General features: G+C 41.2%; 1 protein-coding gene across 20 annotated transcripts in view; it reads left to right on the forward strand.

Moving 5' to 3' along the window:
- Positions 1 to 17,154, forward strand: part of cast (calpastatin) — a 52,483-nt gene continuing 35,329 nt past the window's right edge. For 9 of the 20 annotated variants that reach the window (XM_084063332.1, XM_084063343.1, XM_084063345.1 and 6 more), the window contains exons 1-2: positions 2 to 183; positions 3,954 to 4,022. In XM_084063332.1, coding sequence (XP_083919458.1) covers positions 142 to 183; positions 3,954 to 4,022 — 111 coding nt within the window. In that variant the 5' untranslated portion in view covers positions 2 to 141. Of the gene's footprint in view, positions 184 to 1,500; positions 1,786 to 3,953; positions 4,023 to 9,843; positions 9,991 to 17,154 lie in introns of those variants that run through there. The other 11 variants (XM_084063321.1, XM_084063322.1, XM_084063323.1 and 8 more) reach the window with 5 other exon arrangements.

Genomic DNA, 17,154 nt, shown 5'->3' on the forward strand with positions numbered 1-17,154 from the left:
CAGGCTTCCACTTGCATTAATCAAATCAATCTTTGCGGGAGGGGCGATATCTTATATTTAAGGCGTGTATCGACAACTATTCCCTCCAGAGGATTAACCGTCGGATTGGGAATAAACGTTCAGTCCTGACATCACAGAAACATGCCTCACAAAAAGAGAACCCATGGCAAAAAAACAAAAGGGGTAAGTTTTCCTTCTAGAGAAAACAGACATTTTAAACTGGACGTTTGAGTGCAGGCAACAGGCAACTGCATGGCAAACTGGCATGGTTGTCTGTTTTAAATACTATTGTTGTTTTAGGTGCTATCAACCATGCGTGCACTGTGCAGTGGTGGAAAGTAGCCTAACTGAGTACATTTACTCAAGTACTGTAAGCTATTTTGAAATACTTTACTTTGAATATGTTTTCTTTTTATACTTTATTTAAGCATATAGGCTACTCCACTATACAGTTCAGAGGCAAATATTGCACGTTTTACTCCCCTGTAATTTAGATTATTAATAACAACATAGGCTACAGTATGTAGTATGCGGATATAGCATCCGCACAGTACCCTACGCCAGTTTTGGGAATGTCCATAAACCAGTCCCAACTTTACCAGCTGCAACATTAAAGTGATGAACACATAAATGCACATTAAAGAATTATGTACAAATGGGCCATTCTGCACAATCTGCCTATTTTTAATGCGAATATCTTTGTAGACTATATTTTTGATTACAGGACTTTTCCTTGTAGGCTAATATGTCTACATTGCTCAATTATATTGCTAAATCTAAGTGTACTATATCTTCCACCACTGCATGTGTGGTCTACAGTTTTGGACAGTAACTAAGTACATTTACTTAAGTAAATGTAAGTAATGTACTAGGTATGTACTTTACTTGAGTATTTCCAATTTTCAATACTTTTACTTCTACACCACTACATCTCGGATCCAAATATTGTACTTTTGCTCTTTTTATTGATTTGAAAACTTGAGTTTAGTTACTTTGTAGATTTCGATTATTACAAAACATACAGTAACCACTTCAGCCCTTTATATATTTCGGCCATGTGAAAATAGCAGATCTACAAGCTCACACCAGTGTCGCGATGCAAACATGGTGAGCTTGTAGATCTGCATTTATACATTTGAAAACTTGAAACGGGACATATTCTGCATAGTGAGTAGGCTACTTTTACTTCTGGTACATTTTGATGCCAATACTTTTGTACTTTTACTCACACGTCCATTTTGAATTCCGACCTGTAACAGTAATTCTACATTGCAGTATTGAAACTTTTACTTAAAGTAAAAGATGTGTCATTTTTCCGCCACTGGTGGTCTAATTGGGCAGCGGCTACGCCTACATCGCATGTTATCACAACATGGTGGCATGAGTAAACTTATGTGTATTTACTTGGGGAAGAACTAAGAATACATCCTCGTACAGTAACAACAGTTGCGCAATGTATGCTGCTGTTAGTAATTTGATTGGAAGTTAGGAAGGTGAATGCGTGATTCTTCATACAGTACGTTGGGCGGAAGAAAGGCTTAAGCGTCCTCTCCTCTAAGTGCGACTATTAGGCTGCGATCGTTATCTCTTCGTCTACTTTCCATGTAGTTGTTGTGGGGAGTGGCGCATGGCTGTGGGACGCATGGGAAAGAAGGAGTGACAATTATTACATGTCAAGACAGATCACATTTAAGATAGTTTAAAAAATCACCCTGCTCCTCGAGCAATTCGTCTCCTCTTGTCAGACTGTCCCCCATGGCGTATGCAGCGTATTGGACGTGGACTGTGAGTACATGGCTATAAGCCATCTGTTTAATATTCATTATTAGGATTTCTTTTACCCTCTGGGAAAATGTAATCAAGTCCATCCTGTATTCACCTTGGCAGCTGTATAGAAGGAAATCTTTTTTTTTTTTACACAGGATAAAAACAGTAAAGCTCTTAGAGATAAGTTGTGATGATGTAGTTTTGTTTTTACAAGGGAGCTTTCGAGGCTAAGCTTTGAATGTTAATGGAACTGAATGACTACCATTTGTCTTTGTCATTTTCAGTTAACATTTGGCATTGTGGCACACAGCCACACACATAGGGCTTTGCCCATATCCTGGCTGGCATTGGGTGTGTATTCACTTTTAGATAGGAGATATGATTGTATACTATACACTATCCTCAGTATTTCATAATCCAAGCAGTTCCATTTATTTGCCAGGCCATTGGGTCAAGTCTCTTGAATTAATAGTGCCACTTAACTTAAGTGGCACTATTTCAACTCTGATACCCGAATATGGTCCTTATGCCAGTGCTTAAGCATTTCTTTTGAACTATTTATTTTGGCTTGAATATTGCATTCATGGGCTTGAGTTGAGCATTGTGTACTATTTAAACATGCTGGTGTATTGTTTATTTCATTCAGTGTGGAATGTATTTATTTTGTCTACCCGTAAAACAATTATTTTCAGCTGTTCAACTAATAAACTGTAGACACAATAGGTTGAGATCAGTGCTTCCTGAAGGAATGGGAAGCTGACACAACAATAGCCTGCTTCAGTGGCAAACATGCTGTCAAATGGTGATTTTATCATGGGAAATTCAAGATGAGACACTTTTTATGTTTGCGTTGCCATAGCCAGAAATACAACTTTTCAATAGCCTACACTAATGAAATACTTGAGCATCTTGTAGGCCTACACCCTTTTAGAAGCAAAAACATTTTGCCTAGATAATGTATTTCACAAATTATTGATTAGTGAAAAAAGTATTACTTAAGTTGTGCCAACAACCTGTAAAAATCCATGTTCCCATTCTATAATCTTCAAAATTGAAAAAGAAAACACAGCTTTTCTCTATAAATCCTGGTTTGATTGATTGAATATTTTTTTGCAAAAAAAGCACAGAGGTACAGTTCTATACAAAAGGATGCTAAAAGGATAACCCAAGAAAGCCTATTGTCACGCTGCGGGGCAGAGAGTTGTAGGACCCAAGCGCAGACAGTGAGCGGAGACAGAGCAATACAGATGCAGGGGGGTTTATTAACTAAACAGGGAATACACGGCAACACAAGGTAACAGACAGAACACAGTAACATCATTAATGAACCAACACAGACTGGAAACAGAGGGGCATATACATAGACAGGGACTAACTAGGCACAGGTGAGAACGAAGGACAATTAACACATGATTGGCTGTAACAGAACAAGACACAGGTGAGCTACAATTGCAAAGACATACTGGTGAGACAAGACAGGAAGCAACAACTAGGGCAGACAGGAAACACCAAGACAACACTACAGAATAAGGGTACAAGGAGAACAGGGAACAATACAACAGGAAGAGTGGCCAAAAGGGTCCAAAAGGGTCCAATACCATATAAGGTCAGACACAGGCTAAATAATAAAGTCACAGTACACGGTCCGAGGAGCGGACCGTGACATTACCTCCCCTCCACGGGACGACTTCCAGGCGTCCCAGAACAGGACCGGGGGTGGGGCAGAGTAACGGGCCAGAACCTCCGGGGAGGAACCAACCTACAAGCTCACAACGTGAAATTGGGTCTGGTTTAAACAGAATGTGATGCTACATTAAGTATTAACTAATTTAGCTGGGGACCCCCTGGAACCTTCCCAAGGACCCCTTGGGGTCCCTGGACCCCATTTTGAGAACCACTCATGGCGCAGTAATCAACCCATAACTGATTCAGCAGCATACTGCATATTTTGTTTTTAGATTGCTTGAACCATGGGGCAGCTCATCCTATGCCTGAGCGTGTACCGAATAATAGATCTACAAGCTCACAACGCATTGCAAAAGTAACGTGCTGTGAGCTTGTTGTTGGCTATTTTCACTGTGGGATACCACATTAACGGAGCATAAAATTAAGCATAACCCTGTGGATCAACTAACCCAGCTCTCCCCTACGTGTTTGTGTCTGTTTGTCTGTGTGTCTGTGTGCAGCATGGAGACCCTACTACCCCAGTTGAAGGCCATCAGACTAGCAAGCCCACAGCGACGCACCATGCTAAGGTACTGAGTGAAATCCCCCCCCCCCCCCCTCCCCCATCCCCATCACAGGCATCTCCTGTCACAACAAAGAAAAGTATTCTTGTAATTGCCTTTCCTTCGCATGCTGTCTCCCTGCCATACCAGACATCTGCCAAAACAAATATTTACCTTTGAATACTTTGGAGGACGTCAGGGGTGGCTTGTGGTAGACATTTTTGACAAAATTCTATTTTTGCCATGGACATACAATATAGACAAACACATAAAGAGCTAGCCCTAAATGACCATTACAGGTCTGTAACTCTGAGTGTGTACAAATGGAACCAAATGGACCCTTTGGGGTCCATTTGGTTCCATTTGTACACACTCAGAGTTATGGGGGTCCTTGAAAGCAACATTTTGAGAACCACTGCACCAGTGGACTCATTAGCTAATGTACCATGCAATACATGGTGTCATAGTAAATCAGTGTCATACATAATCTGAAGAAAACCTGGAGACATTCAGTAATTAGGTGTTATGATCAAAATAAGAACATTATAATGGTGTGTAAAAACAAACATTTGGCACAGACAAGGCCAAGTCTTGCCTCAGCACTATGTTCCCTATCCCTAATGCAACACTATAGGGTTAATAACCCAACCCTAACTCTATCCACACATCCAACCCTAAACTGCTTTCATGGGTGTCACAGCCTCAGGGCTGATGACACCCATGAAAGCAGTGAGCCTGATCTCTTTGACATTGGTGGTAGAATGTTATGAGTATGTCTCCCTCTAGTGAGCACGGACAAACTTGCTGGCTTGAATTGGAGCCAGTGTGTGACCTTACGGTCTAAAATGTGTGTGACCACTGACCAGGTGTTAAATGTCTGTGGATTAAACATCTCTTAACCCATTTAGACCGGGAACACATCTCTGTCATTTTAGATGTCTTTGGCTATTCAAAAATAGCAGATATACAAGCTCATAGCGCAGCACCGCTGCGCTATGAGCAATATTTTGCTCATAGCGCAATATTTTGTCCCAGGGACCTCCAGAAGCAAAAATTTGAGTTACAAATGTTCGCTGTAAAAATATACATATTCAAAGATTTGCACAACATTTGTGCAAATCTTGAACATTTAATGTTCAAGATTTTTTGAAAAATGCAGATCTACAAGCTCATATAGCACGGCACTCGGTGCCGCGCTATGAGCTTGTAGATCTGCTATTTTTGAATAGCCAAAAGAAATCTAAAATGACACTGATGCGTTACCGGATTGAATGAGTTAAGCACCTCTCTGTTGGGAACAGAGGTGTGGTTTTCACAAGGCTCTCTGGGACTTGCACCTGCTTCCAAGCTTGTTAGTATCAGCAGTTGTTGTGCTGCTTGCTTGGCTGCTAGTATTTTCATATACTGTGTAGGTTGTCAATGATATATTTTCTCTAAAAGAGAATGCATGTAGTTTTTGGTTAACAGGAAATTGGTGAACAACACACCGTAACTGTCATCATAGCCATCATAGCCGTCGGGCACACAGACCTAGCCATAATAAACTATATTTACTCATATACCAGCTTTCCAAAACGGGGTAATCTTTACCAAATAAAACAATGCAAGGAAATACAATAAGACAACAAAACAGCATACAAGATAATAAAAACAAAGCAAAACAAAAAGCCAGTCTATGAAAGTAAGACTTGTGTAAAGAAGTGGTTGAAATGCGTTTTTGTGTAAGCTCCATCGTTTTGGTTGTTTTCAGGAAGAGGAAAGATATCTGCATTATATACATACTGTAGCATAATCCAGCTGGTACAGTATGAGATTATACATAGGGTGCATAAGGTTAGGCACAAAGGTGGTAGCACTTCGGTAGGTCCACAAAGCAGCAGCTATGGACGTGATATTAAGGTGCCCACTTAAAAAAGGGATTAACTTTAAGTCATTTAGGAATATGATGTAAGTCCTATAAGAGTCCAGTATGGGGGTAGAGATTGACAGTGATTGTAGGTTAGTGTGACCCGTTGAGTGGCGACTGGTGTGTGACATGCATCTAAATATAGTGACTAACAGAACCTCAGGAGTCCAGTTACACATGCATGATACACACACACACACACACACACACACACACACACACACACACACACACACACACACACACACACACACACACACACACACACACACACACACACACACACACACACACACACACACACACACACACACACACACACACACACACACACACACACTATACTCTATACTCTATGATTGTGTTTGAATCCATGTGTATTACCTTCCTACTAATAGGTAAACATATTAACGAATAAATAATAACAAACCTGATCTACAGTATCTTACCTGTCATACTTACAGATGTATTTTAATACCATATTTGCGTGCATTAGCTGATTTCAAGTGATCCTGAATGCTAGCAAAACCAAATGTATGATTTCCTTCTACCATACAGTACAGGGATCACATGGAAGCTCAGCTACTCACTAGTTTAAACTTAAACTATATTATAATTGAACATGTATACCAAAACAATTATCTAACTTTTCCTTCCAATTTCATGCTGCTAATTTAAAAAAAGGGACACATTGAATATGCACACCTCAGCCTCTGTTTTAAAACCCTTGGATGCTATTTATGAAGGAGCTTTATGCTTCTTCTGGGAGATGGTTTCATTCAGAACCCCTGCTCACTGCACCAGTCAATGGGCTGGCCATCCTGGGAGTTCTGAGGAACTGAATGGATTCTATCACAGTGACTCACAGGTTTAGTGTTAATTAGTTGTTTATGACTTTTACACTGTAAGTATTAGTTAAAAGTAGTAATTTAAACTTAAAGGTAGTGTAAGTGATATTTGTTGGTTTAAAACTAAACCTTTTTTGTGTGGAAAAAGTTAAAGCTCTATATTCAGATAGTAATTGTTGATATAGAGTGTTTGTTCAGTAACAGCGGTGTCCCTGTCATAAACAGAACATACATTTTCAGGTGGGTTGCCAATTTGATCCAGCCAAGAGAGAGAACCTGACCATCACCTCCAATAATAAATAACACCTTGTATAAATATGTGAAAAGATTAAGTCCAGGGTTGGTTTCAAGGCCTCTGTGGTTGCCATGGTAACTGGTAAAACAGGCTTGGTCAGATGCCACTTCTAACAGGTGTGTCTGAGTAGCACTCTGGGTTCTGTAGGAATTATGAAATGCAAACATTGTATTTGTGCGTTTGTATGTGTATGTGTGTATATGTATCAATGTATGCTTGTGCGTGTATGAATGCATATGCAAATGGATGGGTGGGTAAATGTGTGTGTGTGCGCGCGCGTGGGTGCGCGCGCGCGCGCGTGTGTGTGTGTGTGTGTTTGTGTGTGCGAGCGTGTGCGTGTGTTTGGTCAACATGGACATAGATTCATGCCAAGCCCGTCTGTTTTAAGCATTTGGAATGAATCTATGTGTTGACGTTTTAATTTTGCCAACGGTTACGCAGTCTGGTGCTATCTAGGTTCTGTATCGGATTGCAGGTCCCCATGCAAGTTCTTTCACAATCTCGGTGTCATACAGAGAATGGTTCCTCGCACTCTGTGTAACTAATGTGTATGGAGTTACAGGGGGTGCAATGACAGCCCTATGACGTTTGTTACCCTAACATGTGGCAGGGTTTAAGCAACAGAGCAGTACGCACATGGGAAAGCTGCACCACGTTAGTTAGGCTGCTTTCAACTAATTTACAGCAGGAGTGCAACAGTTAATAGAATAATAAATTAAATAGATTTTAAAAAATTAACCATAATCTACTTTTTTATGTTGATTTTATGTTATTGTTTTCATTTTTTAATACAGAAAAAAAGCTATTTCTACTATTTTTTAACGACACTGTTGTACAATAATTATAACATCAGGCTTTAGCGGTTGATAAAACGAATTGATTTAGTAAATTATAATCTTTTCATGTCGATTCATTGATATATGAAAAAAATACATGCTTCTTGATTATTCGATTAATCGATAGAATAATCGCTTAGAAAATAATTGTCACTTGCAGCACTATTGCAGCAACCTGTGTGAATGTACACATTATGTACTTTTGTGTAGCCTACTATTCACACAAAAAGGGCTGGGTTTTGGGGGCTGATTCTATCACAGTGACTCAGTCAACAACGGCATTGTCTGCACACTCCACCCAAGCACTCCCTGACGAGACGTGCAGCGCACTGAAGTCATGCTTGAGGTTCACTTGCAGAGATATGACTGGAATTGTACTTTGCACTCCCATTATTTGGTCATCACTTGTGTTCTGTGATATTGGTGTACTGTAAGTAACTATGGGAGTGGCTTGACTTGCATGACAAAACTTGTCCACCCTGTTCACCGTGTATTATGGGGAGTCCTTCACAGTTCACACCAGTGCTTTTATTCCAACTTAATTGTGTGTGCCTTCAGATTAAAAGGTGCTGTATAATGTATTTCTTTCATTACATTATTTATACTTCATGTGGTTTGCTCAATAGATCGTGCAACAAACACAGACCAAAATAATATGGTATTCTCTTTATAAGATAGACTTTGCCTCAAGTCCTTTTAAAAGCATTTGTGATGACGTCTGCACACCCAAGAACCTCCCTAGATTCTGGTGTGGTTGTATGCACTCTAGTTCATGTGGGATCACAGCCATTTGATTTACAATGCCATGTCTTAGTCATAAACCAGCTGAATCGCATGCATGCATGCATGATTGCATGTGTGTGTGTGTGTGTGTGTGTGTGTGTGTGTGTGTGTGTGTGTGTGTGTGTGTGTGTGTGTGTGTGTGTGTGTGTGTGTGTGTGTGTGTGTGTGTGTGTGTGTGTGTGTGTGTGTGTGTGTGTGTGTGTGTGTGTGTACACAATGTCCTTTTTCATTCGCCTCTGCAAGCTTCCTGTGATTATGAAAATACATAGTCAGGAAAGTTTTCAGCTGAACGTGGTCTCCCTTGGCAGATAGTTGGACACAGCTGTAATGTAAAACAGAAGTCTTGCCCCTCCCTATATACTGTATGTAGTCATGCTGGTTCCTCAACTTGTATTACTGTGTGTTTTGATGGTGGAATCTCATTGTAAATGTAGGTACATGGTGCCTGTTTTACGATGTACTGTAAACAGACTGCCATTCTCTGTGTCTGTCCATCCATGCGTATTTCTGTGCACATGTGCAGCTGCATATGTGTGTATGTATGGCCATGCTCACAGCCGTATCCATTTCAACCAGAAGTGGCTCAGTTGTGGGGTCAGGTGCGTGTTAGTCCACGGTCGGGTCCCTTTATAGCTCACAGTTCAAGCTCAGGCGGTAGTGATCGCCCTGCTTCCCTCTCGAAGCCGACTTATATTTTGTCCTAGGATGGAAATAATCTGTTTTCACCCAAAACTCTGAAAACCAGTTGAAAACCTGTAAATGTGTTATTTAGGGTTTTAGGCTACATCCGTATAAACAAAGTCGTAAACAAATCTCTGTCGGTTGAAAACCTCATGTCCAAAACTGTTGCTTTTCAGGATTCTAATTCAAAAATAGCAAAAGTAGCAGATTGACTACTTTTGATACTTGAGTGCGACGCTGTAGATCAAGTAGGGCATTAATTTACACAAAAACACAAAAAGTTATGAAGAATAACTAAGAATATGGAGGTAAAAGCTTTCTGCCCGACAGCAACAATAAACGCTTCCCTCATCCTTCCCAGCCCGGAGCCTGCCCCCCCAACTCTGCTCCGTGACCACGCCCCCCTCTGCTCCCTGACCATGACCCATTCTACAGTGTCCCCGCCTCCCCGTCCACTGTCCCCACCCCCCTCCTCCCTGCTCTGTAACGTTATGTCTGGAGCATGCTGGCGCTCACACACTGTAGCAGCACACAGGCACACTGACACTCGGAGACACATTCAGCCAACATGGGCCAGTTACTGAGCTGGATCCGAGGCCCGCCACGGGACCACCCGGCCCTCCAGGATGTGGCCGTGGAACAGCAGGTCTGTCTGTCTGTCTGTCTGTCTGTCTGTCTGTCTGTCTGTCTGTCTGTCTGCTTGCCTGTCTGTCTGCCTGTGTCCATGTTTTGTTTTGTTGCAAACGGTAGGATGTGTGCCTTTTGTGATGATCCCTTGTGTGAATGGGTTGTTGGTTTTGCAAAACGCGTTTTGTATGTTTAGCAAAAAAACTTGTAGGAAGGCATGTCTTCCCGAAAAGTTGCCCTGGCATGGATCCAAGTCAGGACTCTCCCTCCTCCCTCCTCCCTCCTCCCTCCTCCCTCCTCCCTCCTCCCTGTCCCCCTCCCCTCCCCTCCCTCTCTCTCTCTCTCTCTCTCTCTCTCTCTCTGGGCTGGGAGGAGAGAGAGCACTGGAATGTGAGAGTCTCTCGGTCAACCTCTGGCCGTTCACAGTTGAAGTGTGTATTGCTGTGACTGGTGAGCTATTAATTCAAGGCCCGGACAAGGCCTGTGTTGTTCAGGACATTTTGTTTGCTTTCAGTGGTGCAGGAAGTCTGGGGTGCCTGCTTGTCTTGACTTCAGAAACGACCATCACAAGTACACACACATTTTTGTAACAATAATAATAACAACAACAACAACAATTTTCTTTGAGAGCAAGGAAGGACTTGCTTAATAAGCATATTGCGACTTATTTTTCTTTTATTAAGAGAGGTTCTACAGCAGGTTATGATTTTATATGACTTGTATACTGTATGCGCTGGAATTGGTGTGTTACACAGTACTGTAGGTGTGCAGGTTTGCATAGCAGTTAAAAATAGCATGAAAAGAATGTTCTTGTTCTATAGGCTGAGCATAATGATCTGTGCGCGCCTGTGTAACTGACAGAAAGTCAATTTGTCAGTGTGGTGGACAAACAGGACATCATTGTTTATTCACTTGGTTATCATCAGTTGAGTTAGTCGAGTGTGTGAGTCACCGTTGTGTGTAAAAGGTTAGATGAATGGTAAGAGCACCATGGACACGCAGAGAAACACACTGTGAAATCCTGAGGGTTAATTTAACTCTGATAGCATGCTGTACAAATGTGTACATTTGTATGCTATCAGAGTTACTTACAACTGTGATAAATAAACACTGGGGATTTGACTGTGTAGCCTAGGAGTAGACAACCTTAGGCACGAGTGCCAACATTGGCACAGGGGAGGGTGATGACTGGCACACTGGCATGAGTGTGAGAGAGAAGATTTTGAAATAAAATATTTAAAAAACAATGTAGTCAAATAAATGTCCCCTCACATTGATAAAACATTTCCCCTCACATCTGTATGTAAACTACGTCCTGCACATAATTCTACATTCATTCAAACTCTGAATTCTGACTGGGGAGGAAGAAAATATATATAAAAAAATAAACAAATAAATACTTAAATAACGGTTATGCATATATGGTTATGCAAATATTTTATGTTGATGTGGTGTCATAATAAAACTTAACGTTGATAAGCACATTGACTATCAAGAAAATAAAAACACGGCAATTCCTGTCAAAAAGGTCGCCGGGCCTTTTTTTTTTGCACTGCTTTGGTGGGAGGCTGTGTGTTGTGCTTCCTTTTTGGGAGTTTCCCTGATGTTGCATTCTACACTTAGTGACAGTGACGTCTTGTCTCCCACCCTGTCCCACCATTATTACCATGGTCATCATCATCTGTTAAGCTCTCATTAAGCAGACAGGAAACAGCCACTGGGGAATCTCAAGTCCACGTGCAAAATCATCACATTTAATGTCCAGTGATGACAAATGGACAGTGGTGTCACAATGATCTGCTCTCCCCCCACAGTGCCATTTCCTGTGAAGACGTAACAATCTTTCTGTCACACCTGCTCCCCCATTCGCAGTGGTTATTTTATGTCACAGATGAATTGCTGCAATGTGTGTTCAGTTTTCTTTTAATACACATGCTACATTTCTAATACACAGGTGATACTAATACATTAGACCTATTTGATCCTGTGGGATGTTTGTTAAATGAAATGGAAAAGTCTCCTGTAGGTCCATATGGGCCGGGCTTCCTTGGATAAAGAAAATCAATCAAAATCAATCAATTATGTAGTTTTCAGCTTCACCCTGATTACTGGCCAAGTGGTCAGACTTGAGTGTGTGGGGGAGGGGGGGCAGTTAGGGGTTAAGTGTCTTGCTCAGGGACTTGTCTTCCACACATTGCAGGAGCCGGGAATTGAACTTGGGACCTTCTGCTCCCAGCAAGGTTGCTGTATGTCTCTATATCAAAACATATTTTGGCAATCTTTTTAAAAAAATCTCCTAGATCAGGCACAGTTGGCATTGCACTTTTCTTTCTTTTTTCTTTACAGAAAAGAAAAATTAACGCAAACAACACAAACCGAACATAATTATTGATAGCCTATTGTTTTTTTCAATAAGACTTGCTGGTTAATTGAAGGTTAAATTAAGTAAAACAGATGGGAGACATTTCTGTTTGTAATGCATTTAAACGCTGTCGATATATTCATCACCATACAGACACTGTTCCTTTATTGCTCATCTGGATGGGTCTGCTGTGTGTGGAGAGGGGAGGGCAGTGCACAGTACTGAGCACGTGCAGCACAGGCAGCCTGAGGCTGGGTGTGTGTTAGAGCACTGAGCATGTGAGGGGAAGTCAACATGTTGTGTGCAGTGTGTGAGTACGCATTGTCATTTATATTTTCTACCAGGGCTGGGCAATGTATCAATGTTGTGATATGAGACTTAGATTATCATTTGCAATTTTGCATACTGTACTATCGTGATATGGCAATAAGTGTTGTCTTTTCCTGGTTTTAATCACTTGATCACCCTTATTTTATGCTTTCAAAAATGTTTAAAAATAGCTAGAATATAAGATCTAAAGGTTCACAACAGTCACAATACAATATCTATCGATCAAAAAAGATTGTGATATTTGATTCTGTTCACATGGCCCAGAACTATTTTCTACAGAACACATGCATTCTGCATGTGAAGATGATGCATACTGTACAAATGCACCTCCCACTCCATAATATCTTATTTATCACACATCAGTGTCTGTGAGCTATTCCGTTGGCTGGCAGTGGGTTGTTAGGCAGCATCAGTGAAAGAGTCCCGCTTTCAGATTTGTCGCTTCACTGTCAGTTTGGCTGCTGATCTAATCCTTACATGCTCACTGGATCTCCGTTGGGCCGGTTATATAAATGAATCTCGTCTGGGACAGCTTCCAGGGCCTCGGAGAATGCACTATGGGTGTTGCTGAACACAAACTCTTTCTGACATTCTGTTCCCTGTGTCTGTTTGCATCTCGTCATGCATGCTTCAGCAAAAGCGACCGCTCTTGACAGATGTTTTTGCCAAATAGGTGCGGAAAGACAGCATTCAAACGGACACAGGAAATTGTAATGTGATATCACAGAGGTGCTACTTTCAGAATAAACTTTATTGTCACACCACTGGTTTATAGGTGTAAAGAAGTGGGTGAAATTTGTTTTTGCGTAAGGTCCATCATTTCTGTTGTTTTCCAGAAAAGGAGAAGAAAAAGGGGGGGATAAGCAAGCAAAGAGAACATAAAAATATCAACATATCTACTAGGGCTGTCACCAAGTAGTCGACTAGTCGACTGTTTTAATGCTATTACTATTATTATTATTATCCTCCTGCCTTTATTTTTTATCAAAAGGGGGTCAAAAGTATGCCCAATAATAGCCTATTATTGGGCAATAACCCCCTTTTGAGGATCATTGGAGACGCTGCTGTGCTGCTGTGCCAGAAGCGCTTCCCTTAAAACGGCATAAAAATAAAGGCAGGAGGATAGTAATAATAATAGTAATGGCATTAAAACAATGGCAAAAATATATATATATATATAAAAAATATATATTATTATTTATTTTTTAATAGGTTAACATCGACTAGTCGCCTACCACTGGGTCAAATTAGTCGACCAGTAAAAATGTCTAGTCGTGAAAGCCCTACCTACATATACACACATAACATAAGACCAGCAGATACAGTATGTACAGTACATGAGGTTAAGCATAAGGTGGTAAAACATTGGCATGTCCACGGGGAAAGTCCACACAAAGGAACATATCCACTAAAAGGGAGAAAAAAAGCAATCTGTAAAATAATCTTGTTATTTTACTTTATTTGTTTATTTGGACGGGACAGTGTATATTTATGAACAACACATGATGTAAATGTAAATGCACCTGATTTAGCAAGGATGCTAGTTTCCATCCATAGTCCCCAACATAAAACAGGCAACTATAAGATAATACACTACAAGAAACACAAGTAAAGTCGACAGGCCAGCCTGGGTGATAGGCGGTGATCAGGCCTTGTCCAGCAGTCTGATGGTAGCCAGATGGTAGCCTGATACCGTACCAGGTACGGAAAGGAACTGAAAGTTAGATAGCAAACAAACAGACACAGGAAATTGTAAAGATATCACAGAGATGTTACTCTCATAAACACGTTACAGCAGCTTGTTTAAGCTAGCAAATATTATGATAGTATGAGCATATTGCTGTCAACTCCTAACAGTAGCTATAAGTAGTATAACTCTTACTTTGCATCTGGCAAACATTTGAGATAGTATGTTTATTTAAGCGGGTAGCTGGGGGGAAGACATAGCTTGCAGCTGTCATACTAAGTCAAGTTTCTGATCAAGTACAAAAAGTTCAGAATTGCTAGTGTAGGACAGAGAAGGCAGGTAAACAAACCAGGCAGAGTACACTGCTAAATTTAGAAACATGGTTGGTTGTGGGGCATGGTCACCCAGCTGACCCAGGAATAACCCTAGCTTACAGGACACAGGACACCAGCTCAGTGGCCTTGTGGTCAGAGTGTCCACCCTGAGATTGGGAGGTCGGAGTTCAATCCCTGGCCGAGTTATACCAAAGACTATTCAAATGGGACCTACTGCCTCCCTGTTTGGCACTCAGCATTAAGGGTTGGATTGGGGCTACTGTAAGTCCCTGCGACATACTAGCGTCATGTCCAGGTGGTGTACTTGTACATCATGGCTGCTGCGCTATGAGCCACAAACGGTTCCCAAGTCTACTGACTTTCTTACTTACAGGACACAGAGTGGCTGATACACATGGGAGGGAAATCAGGGAATGACAGGTAATAGTGAAAAAGCAGGGTATTGATTTAAAGTGAGTATAAAAGCAGTAGCTCTGGTGTGTATTGTGTAAATTTGGGTAATACAGATTCAGTTAATCGATCAAGAATGATTTATAGCAGTGGTTCTCAACCTTTTCAGGCCGTGACCCCCCAAAAGAATCATATTTGAAGTAGGGAGCCGGGACCCCCCACCCTGACGAGCACTTGGAATGTAGAAGTTAAGGCATTACATTTAGTTTGACTCAGTTCCCACAGCCAATGTTTAATTAATGAAGCCATTTTTTTTATTAAGCCAGTTTTTATAGTATAGTTTGTTGATTCCTTTTTGTTTTTGAGTGGCTTGTTTATGCCTTTATTGATAGGATAGGATAATAGGCTAGCAGGAAATGGGGGTGACATGCAGCAAAGGCCGTCGGGATCGGGACTCGAACGCGCGACGCGCTATCAGGCTACTGCCTATGTGTCTGGACCGCTACGCCAGCGGTCCAGGCCAGTTTGTTGATTACTTTTGATGCAGTAATGGTTTTTATTATTATTATTATAAAATAAAATAGGTATTAAAACGTTCTTAAAAGTCCTTAAATTGTCACTTTACTGTCATTTGGATCCTACAAAATCCTACAAAATCACAGGTTGAGAACCACTTGATTTAGTGCACTGATAGTATAACCAGGATGCAACCAATATGCATCAGAAACAGTGATGTCATATTTGATGAACATGAGTGTGATTGTGTGTTTGTGAGTGTGCGTGTGTTTACAGGGGTGGGTCACTGTTTGTTCTTCAAATATAGAACTGGAGTGGCACTGGGATTCTCTGGGGTATATTTAGTGGTGTAGTGGCTGTAGTGCTGACAGATACTTCATGATATTGATGATGTAGTGGCTCTCAAAGTGGGGTCCGGGGACCCTCAGGGGTCCTTGAGGGGGTTCATAGATCTGCAATTTTCAGAAAATCTCGAAAACGTGATCGATTATTAACACACATTTTGTATGTGGGTACACTGCCAAATACATATTAATTTGGGGATCCTTTATATGAAAACGTTTGAGAACCAGTGGTGTACGTAGTTGCTTTGTCACATACAGACATTTCCCATACTCCCATAAAGTAAACTATCTCTGTCAACCATTCCAGGCATACTGTATGTTTTCAATGCACATATTATTTTATGAGAGAGTATGAGTTTTTCATTGGCACTAAATATTGTTCATTGTAGAGCAGGAACTGCCTGCTTGCACTGATTGGTTACTCATGTTATTTTGTGATTGGACAGTCTCGGGGGGATGGGTGGTGCCACGGTCTGCTTAAGCTCTGATTGGCTGTCAACATTGTGTTACCGAGCAAGTGCAAGCAAGCAAGCATGCATGCTTAACTTCTCTCTCATACACACACACACACACACACACACACACACACACACACACACACACACACACACACACACACACACTATAACCCAGTTTTCAATGTCTTTCATGCACTATAAATGTTAAATATTTATCCAGCGTGCTCCCAGGACAACACAGGCATTGTTTATAGCAGCTACTGTAGTAGATGCCAGAGTAACATTGCGAGGTCAATGGTCGTATGACTACTTGTCCTTTTTAGGATATCTTTAGACTGATAGGATATGGGTGGAGGAATGTGGACCCAAGACAGACCCTGCATCTCAAGATGAAACCAGGTCCCATACTCTGCTGTAGGGATAAGGGGTAAGGCGACGCGCAAGATAGGGCCCCTAGTCCCCGGACCCCACATTGAGAACCACGGCTAGAGTTGAATGGTTTATGTTGTGATATGACTGTTACTGATAAGTGAATCTGTACAGAGATTGTATCCTGGTCATTAGCCAGCTAATGCTTGTTGTTACTGGCTTCAGTCATTCTAGGAAGCATAGACATTAGCCAGCAGGGATTGTCTTACTAAAATGCATCGATGGCTCACATCCACTGTACACAAGAGGCTTACTAAAAGTGTAAAGCCTTATTTTATTTTTGCAGATATTTTAAAGGCAATATGAATGGTGAGATCACTCAGCCAAGAGCT

This window comes from Gymnoscopelus microlampas (assembly GCF_963454915.1).
Source record: "Gymnoscopelus microlampas genome assembly, chromosome: 7".
In the NCBI taxonomy this organism is placed as follows: domain Eukaryota; kingdom Metazoa; phylum Chordata; class Actinopteri; order Myctophiformes; family Myctophidae; genus Gymnoscopelus; species Gymnoscopelus microlampas.